We start from the raw sequence: 12,836 nt of genomic DNA, 5'->3' as shown, positions 1-12,836 counted from the left end.
ATTCTGCAAGGAGAAATAATAATGTCACTCCCTCCCAGAGTTATCAGGGACCTGAGGCCCAAGGTTTGCAGCAAGTTGTTTTCTGCAGCTTCTTCATAGGTGATCTCCTCAGCTTGCTCCTGTCAGCAGGACAGACTGAGGCACAAGTGCAGTGCCCAGCCTGCCTTGGTGCCCTCTCACCCCTCTTCTAAGCCTCCACTTTCCCTTTTCTAGTGTCCTCTTTTCCCAGGAGAGTATCACAGATTTTGTATTGGAAGGGATCTGTTCGAAAGTGAATACAATCTAAATACATGCTGATAGGTCTAAACTATAAACCCTCTCAGAAGTGTTCATGTTTCTGTAAGTTTTTTTCTTTTGACTGGTAAGGGGACCACAGCCCTTGGCACGGTGTCATCCGCACCACGCTCAGCCAGTGAGTGCACCAGCCATCCCTATACAGGATCTGAACCCACGGCCTCAGCGCTACCAGCGCTGCACTCTCCCGAGTGGAGCCACGGGGCCGGCCCATTTCTGTAAGTTATTAATCTTCCCCCATTTTGCCACGTTCAATGACCACTTCTCAGTCCTCACTCCCCACGTTCTTTACTATTTTAGCACCTAAGAACAAGATGGTTTGTTAGGAGGCTGATAATATGAGTGGTGTTAATCCAAGAGACGAGCTGAGATCCTGGGGATGAAATGTTTTGGTGAAATCCAACCACTTATACATTCAACAACCATTTCTTAAGCACCTACAGTGTACCAGACACAGTGTTCTAGCAGCTGGCAATACAGCAGAGAATACCCTCAATGAGCTTACACTCTAGAGGTGACAAACAGTAAATAAACCAAAAAGTACAGTCTCAGATAGTGATAGGTGCTATGAAGAGCAATGTGAAATAGTGGATAACGCAATAGTGAAAGACATGAAGGGAGTGAACTAAGCCCATTAGGCAAGGTGGCTGAGGAAAGCCCCTTTAAGAAGGTGGCAATTGCACTGAGACCTGAATAGCAGATTTTGCCCCAAGTCACACAGCTAGTAAGTGGCAGAGCTACAATGATAACCCACTTTTCAATCCTATCAGGTGTTTTTTAATGCACTAGAACCTGGTTTCTGTCCAAAATGGTGCTGAATGAAGAGGGAATTTATTAAAGCCCTTCTTGGGGATCCCAAAACACTAAGAAGAGCCAAAGACTATTGTCTCACTCTCTTCTCCTCTTCCCTCTTAGAAAATAAATATTAGATATAAAAACTTCAAAGTTCACTACCCCAAAGCTAATATAAATTCTGTCTTTTAAACATAGGATCTGAATTTTATACATATTATGGTAAACACCTATTAAACATTTGTCACATGATTCCATATAGCATGTAAGAAAGTTATTTTGGTGCTACTATCTTTGACCTTATGACAGTGCAATCACACTAGATTGCCTAATGTCTATTTTTAAACACAAGACCTACTCTCCTTACCACTAGTTAGGAAACTTAATATAGCTAAGGTGCTGGGCAGGATTAGCTACTCTGTAAATTTTCTGGGTTTTTATGCTTTTGCTTTTTAATTTTGATGTAAATTAAAATAATTATTTTAAAATAGTAATTATATGCTCAAATAAAAAAGAAACTGGCTAATAAAGAACAGATTGTGGTATATATTTATACATAGTCTTGAGCACTGAACTCATGAGTGTTCCAGACTGACTCTGTCCTTAGACTAGCGTTAGAATCATAGCTAGGATGCTTACTAGCTGTCTGAAATTAAGTAACTTACTCAATATTGCTAAGCCTCCATTTTGTCCTCCATAAAATGATAATGGAAACAATGCCTATATCATAGAGTCATTGCAAAAAATTACTCAAACTAACAAGTGGCAGTGCTTGAAATACGCTAGATGTTCTTTGAGTATTGGTTTCCTTTCTTTCTCTGGGCCTCTGTTCACTCATTAGAAACATAAGAAAGCCAGAGAAATGACGTCTAAGGTCCCTTCTAGGATTAGTGTCACCAGCAGCCAGGGTCTCCTGCCAGACTCCCACCACAGGACAGTGAAACATTTTGCTGTAGGCAAATGCAGAAGGACTAGCAAGAGGGAATGACAGAAAACTCCCAAAGGAATGAACAAGGAGGCTTCAGGGACTGGGACTTGAAGAACCAGGGTCCTAGCAGACGCCTACCTCGGCTCCCCAGGACCAGTTCAGTTTACCAAGAGCATTTATTTCAGCTAATTATGTGGTAGATTATTTGTTTAATGTCTGCACTCCCCAGAGGCCAAACTTTGAAGATCGGGAACTTTACCTGTTTTCCTCACACATGTTTACAATGCCTGGAACACAGTAGGCCCTCAATATATAATTGTTGAATAAAAGAGCCTCTTTTCGTATAGTAGATACATTTCTGAAAATGGAGGAAATTAATTTTACTTACAAATCAACAATTTTAAGTGCCCTAGCTATTTCCTCAGCTATTCAGAGGAAATTCGTGGTGAATGTAAATTTCTTTTTTTTTTTTAAATTGACAAATAAAAATTGTATATATTTATGGTATATAACAGTGTTCTGTTCAACATGTGGATTTCTCTTAAAAAGAAGCATACCCAAATAAAGAAAACATAGTAACAGCCCCATGAGAGGGCTTTGAGCATTTAGAGTTTGGTAGAATTAATAGTAGCATCAATTAATCCTACCACATATCTTGGATTTTATCAGATTAGGATGTGGAATTTTGGAACTGAATCTACTCTGGTTGCCTTAATAGGGGACTTTTCTCTGGGAAAAAAAACAAAGCCTACTCTCAACCTTCCATTTATGATTTAGCTCAAGGGTCAGTCTAGGGGCAGCTTTCCAACAGGTCACAGAAGGTGGGAATGATGACTACAGATATTTTAATTGAACAATCCATCAGTACTTATCACTGTCCCCTCCAAGCTACTGTATTTCCACAGTCACTGGGCATTGTCAATCCCCAGTAAATGAATGGCCAACCACTAATGAAGTCCTACCTGATCTATCAGGTTCAACATCCCAACTAAACTCCCTTCTTGAAAAAATCTGGATGACTTGACATTCATTCACTCACTTATTCACTTACTCACATCATTCACTTACTCCATCAACAAATATTCTCAACCCTGGAAAATCCTGAGTGATTCTGGATGATAAAAAGAAAGCTTAGACAGGGCAGCAATTAGCAGCAGCACAAGAGCTGGGAAAAGGCACTAAAGGAATATCTAACCACATAAAGCGCCTGTAATACCTATCCTGCTCAGCTACAGTGTTACTCTACAAAACCTTTCTAAATCTCGTTTTAGAAAGAATGTCTCTTCCCTCTTCCTTTGTTAATACCCTTAGTGTAATGCTTATGACATTATGTTAGAGTTAACTTCTTTCCCTCACCAGACTGTGAGCTCCTTGAGAGAACCAACTATGCCATCTAGTCATTTTTATGTCCTTGGTATCTAGCATAGAGCCTGGCATATAGAATTCATTACCAATGGGGCAGTTCTATGGATTCCAAAAAAGCTAACAGATTTCTAGGTATTATCAGTCCTGTGTTGTCCAATACGGTAGCCACTAGCCACACTTGGTATGGAGCACTTGAAATGTGGTTAGGTAGGGTGAATTGAGATGTGTTGTCAGAGTAAAATGCACATCAAATTTCAAAGTCTTAGTACAAAATAATGTAAAGTGGCTTCTTAATGTTAACACTGATTGCATTCTGAAATGATAACTTTGGATATTGGGTTAAATAAAATATATTATTAAAATTAATGTCACTTGTCTCTTTTCACTTTTTTAATGTAACTACTAGGAAATTTTAAATTACACATGTGACGGCTGGCCAGTTAGCTCACTTGGTTAGAGTATGGTGCTGATAACACCAAGTTCAAAGGTTTATTTGTTTATTTATTTATTTATTTGCAACCTCAAAGGTTTAGACCGCCTTAGCAGCCAGCCAACAAACAAACAAACAAAAAATTACATATGTGGCTTGCATTATATTTCTATTGGATATAATGGTGGACTAAACTAAAAATTATTTTCATGTAAAACCACATCTAGTCTCTTGTATCTGATTCCCTAAGTTTTCTTGGTAGGAAAGGAAATTCGGTTATACAATAATGTTTGAATGAAGTCAAGGAATTCATTATGTGTTCAGAATATCTGACTTTTCTTTTTTTATAAAAAGCCAGACACTTTTCTTTTTTTGTAAAATTATATTGGTCAATATGTCCTATACTTTAGTAGGTTGCTGTTTTAAAGAAAAATAATAATAATTCCAACTCTGCTGTATTCCTCTACGTTGAGTCAAAGTCTTACCAAGGGCATGTGATATCCATGTAGCTAATCCTTAAATAGCTCTTCAATTTCTGGCTCCAAATGCCTCTGTATTATCCTCTCTCCTCCCTCTGGCATCTTGAGCAGTCACCCCTCCTATCCCCAGCTCTTTCCACTGACCTCAGAAGAGGGCTGGCTCAAATAACACCCTTATCAAAACACCTAGGTAAGCACATCAGTGGGAGATACCATATAAATAGATATATGGAAACAGAGTGCTCCATACAGATAACAAAAACCATTTGCAAACTCCCTTCACCTTCCGAAAGGTTGTTTCCTACAACATTTAATTAAATGTGAATGTCACTAATAATTTTAATTCTATCAACTTAGACCTATTTTATACAGGCACTGGCTAAGCCTCAGTTGAAGGTGATTTTTAAGTCTGGGTACTTCGGTGGCAAAAATCCTCTGTGCTTAAAGAGAGAATTTAAATTGGCCAACAGAGAGTGATCCAAGACAAAAATGCTGAAAAGTTTCTAAGTAATTTGTGGGAAAGGCTAAAAGAGTTGGGCTTCATTGGTTTACAGTCAGAAAAATACAGAAGTCACAGGCAACAAAAGGAAAAACAAACAAATGGGATTATGTCAAACTAAAAAGTTTCTGCACAGGGAAAGAAACAATTAACAGAACTAAAAGCTAATCTACAGACTGAGAGAAAACATTTGCAAACTAGGTATCCAACAAAGAATTAATATACAGAATATACAAGGAACTCAAACGACTCAACAGTGAAAAAACAAATAACGAGATTAAAAAATGAGCAAAGGAGCTGAATAGGCACTTCTCAAAGGAAGATATACGAATGGCCAACAGACACATGAAAAAATGCTCAACATCACTCAGCATCAGGGAAATGCAAATCAAAACCACATTGAGATACCATCTCACCCCAGTTGGACGAGCTATTATCAGAAAGACAGAGAATAACAAATGCTGGTGAGAATGCGGAGAAAGGGGACCCTCCTACACTGTTGGTGGGACTGTAACTTGGTGCAGCCATTATGGAAAACAGTATGGAAGTTCCTCAAAGTACAGATAGAACTGCCATATGGTCCATCAATTCTACTGCTCGTATGTAACCAACGGAATGGAAATCATCATGTTGAAGAGATACCTGTACTCCCATGTATATCACAGCTCTATTTACAATAGCCAAGAGTTGGAACCAACTTAAATGTCCATCATTGGACGACTGGATAAGGAAGTATAAGTAAATATAATGTGGTATATTTACACAATAGAATACTACTCTTCCATAAAAATGAATGAAATACTGCCATTTGCAGCTACGTGGATGAACTTAGAGTAAATTATGTTAAGTGAAATAAGCCAGACACAGAAACAGAAATACTGAATGGCCTCACTCACAAGTGGGAAATAAAAAATAAACGAATAAATAAAAAGAAAGAAAGATACAACAATCACAATAATACATTGAACTTTCAAAAGGAGAGAGCAGAATTGAGGTGGGAAAGGGAGAAGGAAAGGGCATAAAGGAGGAATTGGTAAAGGGCCATGAAAAATACTAATTATTCTGATTTGAGCATTGTATATTGCACACAGGTATTGATATTCAACTCTGTACTCCACAGATATTGTAACTATGTTACAATTATAAATAAATAAATATTTTAGGCTTTGAGGTCTAAAAAAACAAAAAGAAAAGAAAAATACAAAAGTAACAAGTGTCTATTTACATACCTCTCTCCATACGGGAGAGTATGAGTTTGAAACATTTAGTGATATTTGGCACATAGTACCTGTTTAACAAATATTAGCTGAATGAAAATATGAATATATATGTGCTTGTTATTTATTTAATGAATCATTTATATTTTGGAAGCTGGCCAGTATAGGGATATGAACACTTGACCGTGGTGTTGTAACACCAAGCTCTAATCAACTGAGCTAACTGGCCAGCCTCCAAGTGCTTATTATTTAAAGAAATACTTCAATCACCACGTTTTTCTTCTTGTTTTTAATCCTGAGTTCCTGAGTGGTATGGTAAACAGAACACAGCTTCCTATTTCACTCAGAATAAGATTCCAAGTCCTCACTATGGCCTAGAAAGCCCTACATGATCTTCAACCCAACTCTCTGAGACTCACCCCTGACCACTCTCTCCCTTGCTCACTTTTCTTCAGCAACCTGACCTTCTTGTGTTCCTCAAACAAGCCACACATTCCTGCCTCAGTGCCCTTGCACCTGCTCTTCCATTTGCCTAGAACACTCATTTTTTCAGTCTCTGCTCAAGTGTCACTTTATGAGAGACTTCCTTCATCACCCTATCCAAAACACCATATCCCTTTATTCTACAGTATTTGTCCTTGTATAACTCCTTGCCCCCTGACATATTATATATTTCTTTTTATTTATTTGTCTCCCCAAACTGGAATGTCAGTTTCAGAGCGGCAGAAACTTTGCTCATTTGGTTCACACTGTACCCCCTTCTGCCTTGGAAGTGCCTGACACATCATAGGAATTCAATAAATATCTGTTGAATAAACAAATTAATGAATATTAGATTGGAGTCCAGACGCCTGGTTTCTAGTCCTAATTCTACCACTAAAAAGTTTTGTGACTTTAAGCAAATGTCCCCTGACACAGTTTCTGAATCTGTAAAAGGACTGGTTGGAAATAAATAATTCTAAAGCCTCTCCCAGCTCTAAAATCCTGTGGGTTTTATAGATCTGCCTTTTACAAATGATCTTCTATGAAGGTTTAGCAACACTAAAATCCTTTTTTGATATGCACAAACTACAAGCCCTCTGGAGTACTTCATTATGATTCAAAACCACGCTCCAATGGTGAAGCCTTCTCCAACCCTTCTAAGTAGTGTGGATCCTAAGACTTTCTTCCTACTTAGAGGTGCTTCATGTGGACCTTTTCTCTAAATTTCTTCTAACAGTTAACGATATAATTATGTTTTTACGATTCTCCATCTAGTATGTGAACACCTTGAGGACAGTGATGAATTCTTAGTAATTTTTGCATCCTCAGCACCTTTCACGGTCCTCGGCAAATAGTAGGCACTTCATGAATGTTTAGTGAATGAATGAATACAGGTAAGCCAAAGTGGAATAGGATCATTGCTCATATTTAAAACCGAGACCATCATTCTCCCCTCACTGATGAACGGTGGGCAGAAGATAGAGCTTTGCTGCCAATAATGAGTCACCTGAAGGAATATAAGAAACCAAAACTTACCGGAAACCTACTAAGAGTCAAGCACTCCTACACACATTCATATAGTTTATTTAATCCTTATGGCAATTTATGAATTAGGAATTATTACTATCATTTTACAGATGAAAAAACTGGGCTCCAATAGGATAGAATTTGCCTGTGACCAAACAGCTAATAGAATTCATATATATGTATGCATGTATATACACATATATGTTATATATACACATACATGTATACATATACAAACATATGTTACATACCATATTCATATCACTAAATGACATATCAAAAGAGTAGTTCTCTCATCCAGTATAAGTATTAGTGTCTGTAAATGATGAGCTTTCCCACACGATGAAAGCATTTTTACAATTAAAGGGTATTTTTTCCTCAATTCAGAAAGGTATCTAGAGATAATTCTATATGTTATACCTGAAAGGGTAAAGGAAAGTTTACAAGCAAATTATCCTGTGTCTTTTGAATTTTTAAAAGGTTTTTTCTCATAATAAAATGCACTAATACTCATCATATAAAAGCTGAAAAACAAAGGTAAGTATAAAGAAAAAATTTTAATCAACCACTACCCCATCACTCAGAGACAACCCTATTAACATTTTTTAACCTTAAAGTTAACCTTTATTAAGTTAACCTTAACTTAACCTTTATTAACCTTTCAAGCCTTTTCCAATACATCTTTTATTTTATGGTTGAGATCATTTTAAATTGTACTATGAAACTTTTTTTCAAATTCAATATAAACATTTTCCATATTGTTAGAATCTTCATTTTAATAATGGCTTAATAATATTATATCAAGTAGAATGCAATAACCAATCATTCTGTAATTATTACTTAGGCTACCATTTTTTCACTTTTATGTGCCTCTCAATTGAAAGAAAACCACAAAATTAGTTTGTAATGCAGCTTCTGAGAATGGTTCTGACCTCTGAGAAAATGTAGAGACAACTTTTCCATTCAAGAAGGGGAAAAACTCCCACTACTATTCAAAGAGATGCAGTCTTTCTTTTTCCCCTAATAAACTTTCAAAGTAGGAACTAGATTGGACCCATCCCAATTTTACCTGTAGTAAGGAAGGGTCTCCTTAAAAGGACTGGAGGTGGTAAAAGTCTAAAGGCTCACACCTTGGTTCTTACATTTTCTTGCCTTATACCCTCAGTAATTATGTGAAGCCTCAGTTTCCTCATCTGTATGTAACAGTATAATCATCTAATAATGTTGATGGGAAGGTTTAAAATGAGACAACCTATGTAAACACTTAGCACCATGCCTGGCACAGAGTGAGCAAGCCCTCTTTTAATTGTAAAACTTTCTTGGAAGAGCCAAGAGGAAGGGGTGAAGAATGATGAGATGTCATTCTCACCTTCCATCCATTAGAGAATATGCCAAGTTCTCACCTCTAGTCTCAGAAGAAAATAGAACTTCAAGCCATATTTGAAAACTCATGTACAACAAAGTGGCTTGATTCCTGACCACAATCTGAGGTAGAAGTGATTTGGAGACTCCCAGTTTCACAGGAGTGCCTCCCCACTGGCCTCTCCCTACACCGAGCTACAGGTACCATCTCTTTTCCTATTGCCCCATCAAGGTCCAAGCCCTAGATATCTCCTCTCTTTCTGTTACTGCCTCCCTGACCCAACCCCTCCCAAAACCCAACTTCCCAATCTGCTCACCAGACTACTTTTCTAATAACACCAGTCTGTTATCCTAGCTCCTGTTCAGAAATTTTACTGACTCCTTGTTACCCATGTCATCAAATTAAAAATCTAATGGTTTTTCAAGGCCTCCGTCACCCCCTCCCTTATTCTCTCATGTTTCCCTCCACTCTACTCATTCTGACCACCTTCCCTGGTGTCTTACCTTGCCATCTATAGTCAGAGCAGGCTGAAGTTTACCTTAGATAAATCTTATCTTTACCTGATGGTCTCGACCTTTGACAAAGGGCAATGCAAACCCAAAGTGGTGCTTTGAATTGTCAGCTGCTTACATTTTAGTGCAAATGTGTTTTTAGATTCTCTTGGGTGCAATGTTGGTTGGGCAAGAATATGAGGATCCCAGACACCACTAAGGGAAAAAGATTACAATGATGGCTGGGGTTGAGACTTCTATTTCTCAATACCACCCCAGAATCACAGGTCTGCTACTCCCTGTTCCATTTCCCCTGGGTGCTTTCTCCTCTGCTCTTCCTTTATGCATCTCTCCACCATTTTGAAAGGCCCACCTCATGCCCTTTGCTTCAAGGAAGTCCCAGCTCTATACTCTCTCTTCTGACCTTCCACAGTGCCCATGGTCAGTCCTCCCCTTCACCCTATAGCACATCGTCTCATCCTCCCCATATTTCTCCCTAACTTTTTCCACAAAGTCCTTGAGGGCAGAGGCTGTCCTGCTTCCTTCCCATTTGATAGTTGCTGGTAAACATGTAACTGATTCAAGACTTCTCTGCCTGATTATTTGACCTAATCAATGCTACTCTGTAGGCTACTTGTTCAGCTTCAGCTCTGTTGGCTTTGGCTGGGCAGCACTTCTAACTGTGGTAAGATGGACATTCTGAAATAGTAGGCATCTGCCACCGCAGAAGCCTCTCTATCGATATGAACAGATTTAGGAAGAGCCCAAATCTATTGACTGACACGCACTCAGGCAAAATAAAAACACCCATGCTCAACGAGAACAAGTGAAAGTAGAAACAAATCCATAGAGAAAGGAGATGATTTCCACTATTCTCATCTTAGGGCATACATTAAGGAAGCGGGGGAGGGGAGATCAAAGCGGAAGGAGACCCATCTTTTTATACAATATTACTTAATCACATTCACATTCACTGAAACGTTGATATTTGGGACTATTAAAAAAGAAGCAGGATTTCAAGAACAGGGGTTACTGAAACTCATGTTTCTTTTCTCCAAATAATTTTTGGGCCTTTGTACCAAAATAAATAAAGTCCCCTTATAGCAACCTATAGCCCAGTGCTAGGCACCCAGAACAGCGCCGTTCACCTGAAGCTACCAGAGCGGCCCTCTCTGCCTCCGCCTCCGCCCCCACCCCCACCCCGTCTACTTCAGGCTTTCAGGACTGCGCTTGCTCCTTGGGCCAGCTGTAAGCAGTCCAGCACATTTCTGCAGTTAGGCAGGACCTTAAGTAAATCCCCAGGAATAAGCAAGAGCAGCAAGTCACATGGAGATGGGGGCCCGGGGGAGGAAGAGTGAACTTTGCTGCAGGCGGGCCTGTCACTCCAACCGACAGCGAGCACCTTCACCTTCAAGTTCTCTAAAAAGGCAGCGCGCCAGACAGCAAGCGCTTAGCTCGAGGTTTCCCCGAACTCTAGAGGTTAAAGAGGAGAAGCAGGAGAGGGCGCGGCGTGCTGCCTGAAAAGGAGGCAGCCTTGCGGGGCCTGGGCCGTGCGCTCGTCTGCGGCCGTGGGGGGGGGGGGAGGCTCACTCTACCTGGCGTCTGGCTCCTCCTCCGACTCCGCCGCCGTCTCGTCCTCCTCGCCCTCCGACTCCTCCTCGGTCTCCAGGCCCCGGGCCGCGTCCTCGTCCCCGTCGGAGCCAAGGAAGCTCTCGGCGGCGTGGTTGCTGTTGCCGCTCGCCATCGCGCCTCTCCCGGGCCGGAGCCGGAGCCCGAGCCGCCCGCGCCGCGCCTGGTGTTCTCCCTCTGACTGCGCCTCTGGCCCCTGCCCGGCGGGGTGGCTCGGGTTCCCGGCGCGGGGGCCGGGCGAGCCCCCGCGACTTTAAATAGAAGGCGTCAAAAAGTTTCGCCACCGAGCCTCTGGGGCCCGGGCTCAGCGTCTCCTCTTCCCCGCGCTTCGGCCAACCTCCCCTCCCCCCCGCCCCCGTTTTGGAAGATCCCTGGCGGGCCTTTTGGGCAACTGGAGATCACCACTTTAAGGGGCGCCGGCTCCGGCTGCACCACGGGGTTCCAAAATGGAAAGGCACCCAACCCCACCTCTCTTTCCTCCAGAGTGAGGTTGGTAGGTTTTGTTTCCAGCTGAGTTACTTGAAGAACCTTGTATCCCAACCGAACAATTAATTACTATGCTTCCTGAGCAGAGGACTTAATAGTATCAAGCACTCTGCTAAGGACCTAACTTTCATTATCCTCTCACAGTAGTAGCTTTTACGGCAGTACTCGTCTCCAAGATAAGGAAACTGAGACTCAGAAGAGCTTGGATAGCTTGCTCAAGGTCCCATTGTTAGCAAACTGACCCAATGAGAAACAAAGCTATGCAAAAGTCCAGTCTGAACCATCGTGCAGTATTGACTCCCTTTATATCTGCAAGTCAATAGATTGTGTATTCTCTTCCTTAGTGGCCCCTGATCGTTCAGGCGGGAAACTTTATCTGCACTAATCTTAAAACTTGAGGAGGCACAGCTTTCCCCACATTAGTAAAAAGCTACGTTTTGAATGAAATTCAGCCCAAATTCCTTGGATCATGTCAAGCAGGTGCTTAAAACCCCTCAATGCCTACCCCATTGCTCAAGGACTAAAGCCCAAGATCCTCAGGAAGATAAATGCTGTCCAACAGCCCACACTTTACCTGTCTGGTCTCTTCTGTAGAAGTCAGGAGCTATCAAGCCACTCCACTGTGCCTTTATTTGCTCACTTCCTTCTGCCTGAAAGGTTCTTCCCCTCTTTATTTACCTGGTTATCCATCATTCAAGATCACCATCTTTCTTTGAAATCCCCAGGTCAAACTTAGTACTCCTTTTCCAGGTTCCTACACCATCCTATATTCAAATTGCATTTGTATCTCTTTCCCCCAGTAGACATGGTAAGTTTACTACTCATCTTTGTCCCACCATTCCCATTCCTTACAAGCCCATCAGCTAGCAAAGTAACTAGCATACAGTAGGTACTTAATGAATGCTTCCTGAAGAGAACAGGACCAGTCTTGCTGATGTACAAGAGGCAAAAATATCTTTACAACACAAAGATATACTTTTCATGAAAATTTTATGTCTAGAACAGCAAACATTTATTTTTAATTACAGCAAATTCTATTCACACACTTGTTAAATATGATTCACCAGCTACACTAGCTTGTATGCATACATTAGATCTGCAGGCAAAGAATTATATAGTTCAGATACAGTACAGAAGCATCAGCTAGTGGGCATAGAAGGGAAAACAGCACAGTCCAGCCTTACAGGCTTCAGTAAACCAGGTTTAACATCAACAATATTTATTATCTTAACACTAGTTAGGCTTTTCAATTAGTAATCCCAAATGACAATGCTCACCTAGGACAAAAAGAATCCAGTTCAATCATAGCTGTGGGAATCTGCTAAACACTAATCAAAACTCCAGGTAGCTATTC

The 12,836-nt window shown here is 40.6% G+C and overlaps 1 protein-coding gene across 2 annotated transcripts in view; it reads right to left on the bottom strand.

Annotated features, from left to right (window-relative positions):
• The window catches only part of CMYA5 (cardiomyopathy associated 5), a 110,608-nt gene extending 99,355 nt beyond the window's left edge, over positions 1-11,253 (bottom strand). The window contains exon 1 of one of the 2 annotated variants that reach the window (XM_063085345.1): positions 10,963-11,253. In XM_063085345.1, the coding sequence (XP_062941415.1) occupies positions 10,963-11,111 (149 nt within the window). In that variant the 5' untranslated portion in view covers positions 11,112-11,253. The remainder of the gene's footprint in view (positions 1-10,962) is intronic. The other variant, XM_063085344.1, reaches the window with a different exon arrangement.
• Positions 11,254-12,836: the final 1,583 nt, after the last annotated feature.

Source organism: Cynocephalus volans, chromosome 2 (genome assembly GCF_027409185.1).
Source record: "Cynocephalus volans isolate mCynVol1 chromosome 2, mCynVol1.pri, whole genome shotgun sequence".
Taxonomy (NCBI): Eukaryota; Metazoa; Chordata; class Mammalia; order Dermoptera; family Cynocephalidae; genus Cynocephalus; species Cynocephalus volans.
This window is presented reverse-complemented; position numbering and strand designations above follow the sequence as displayed.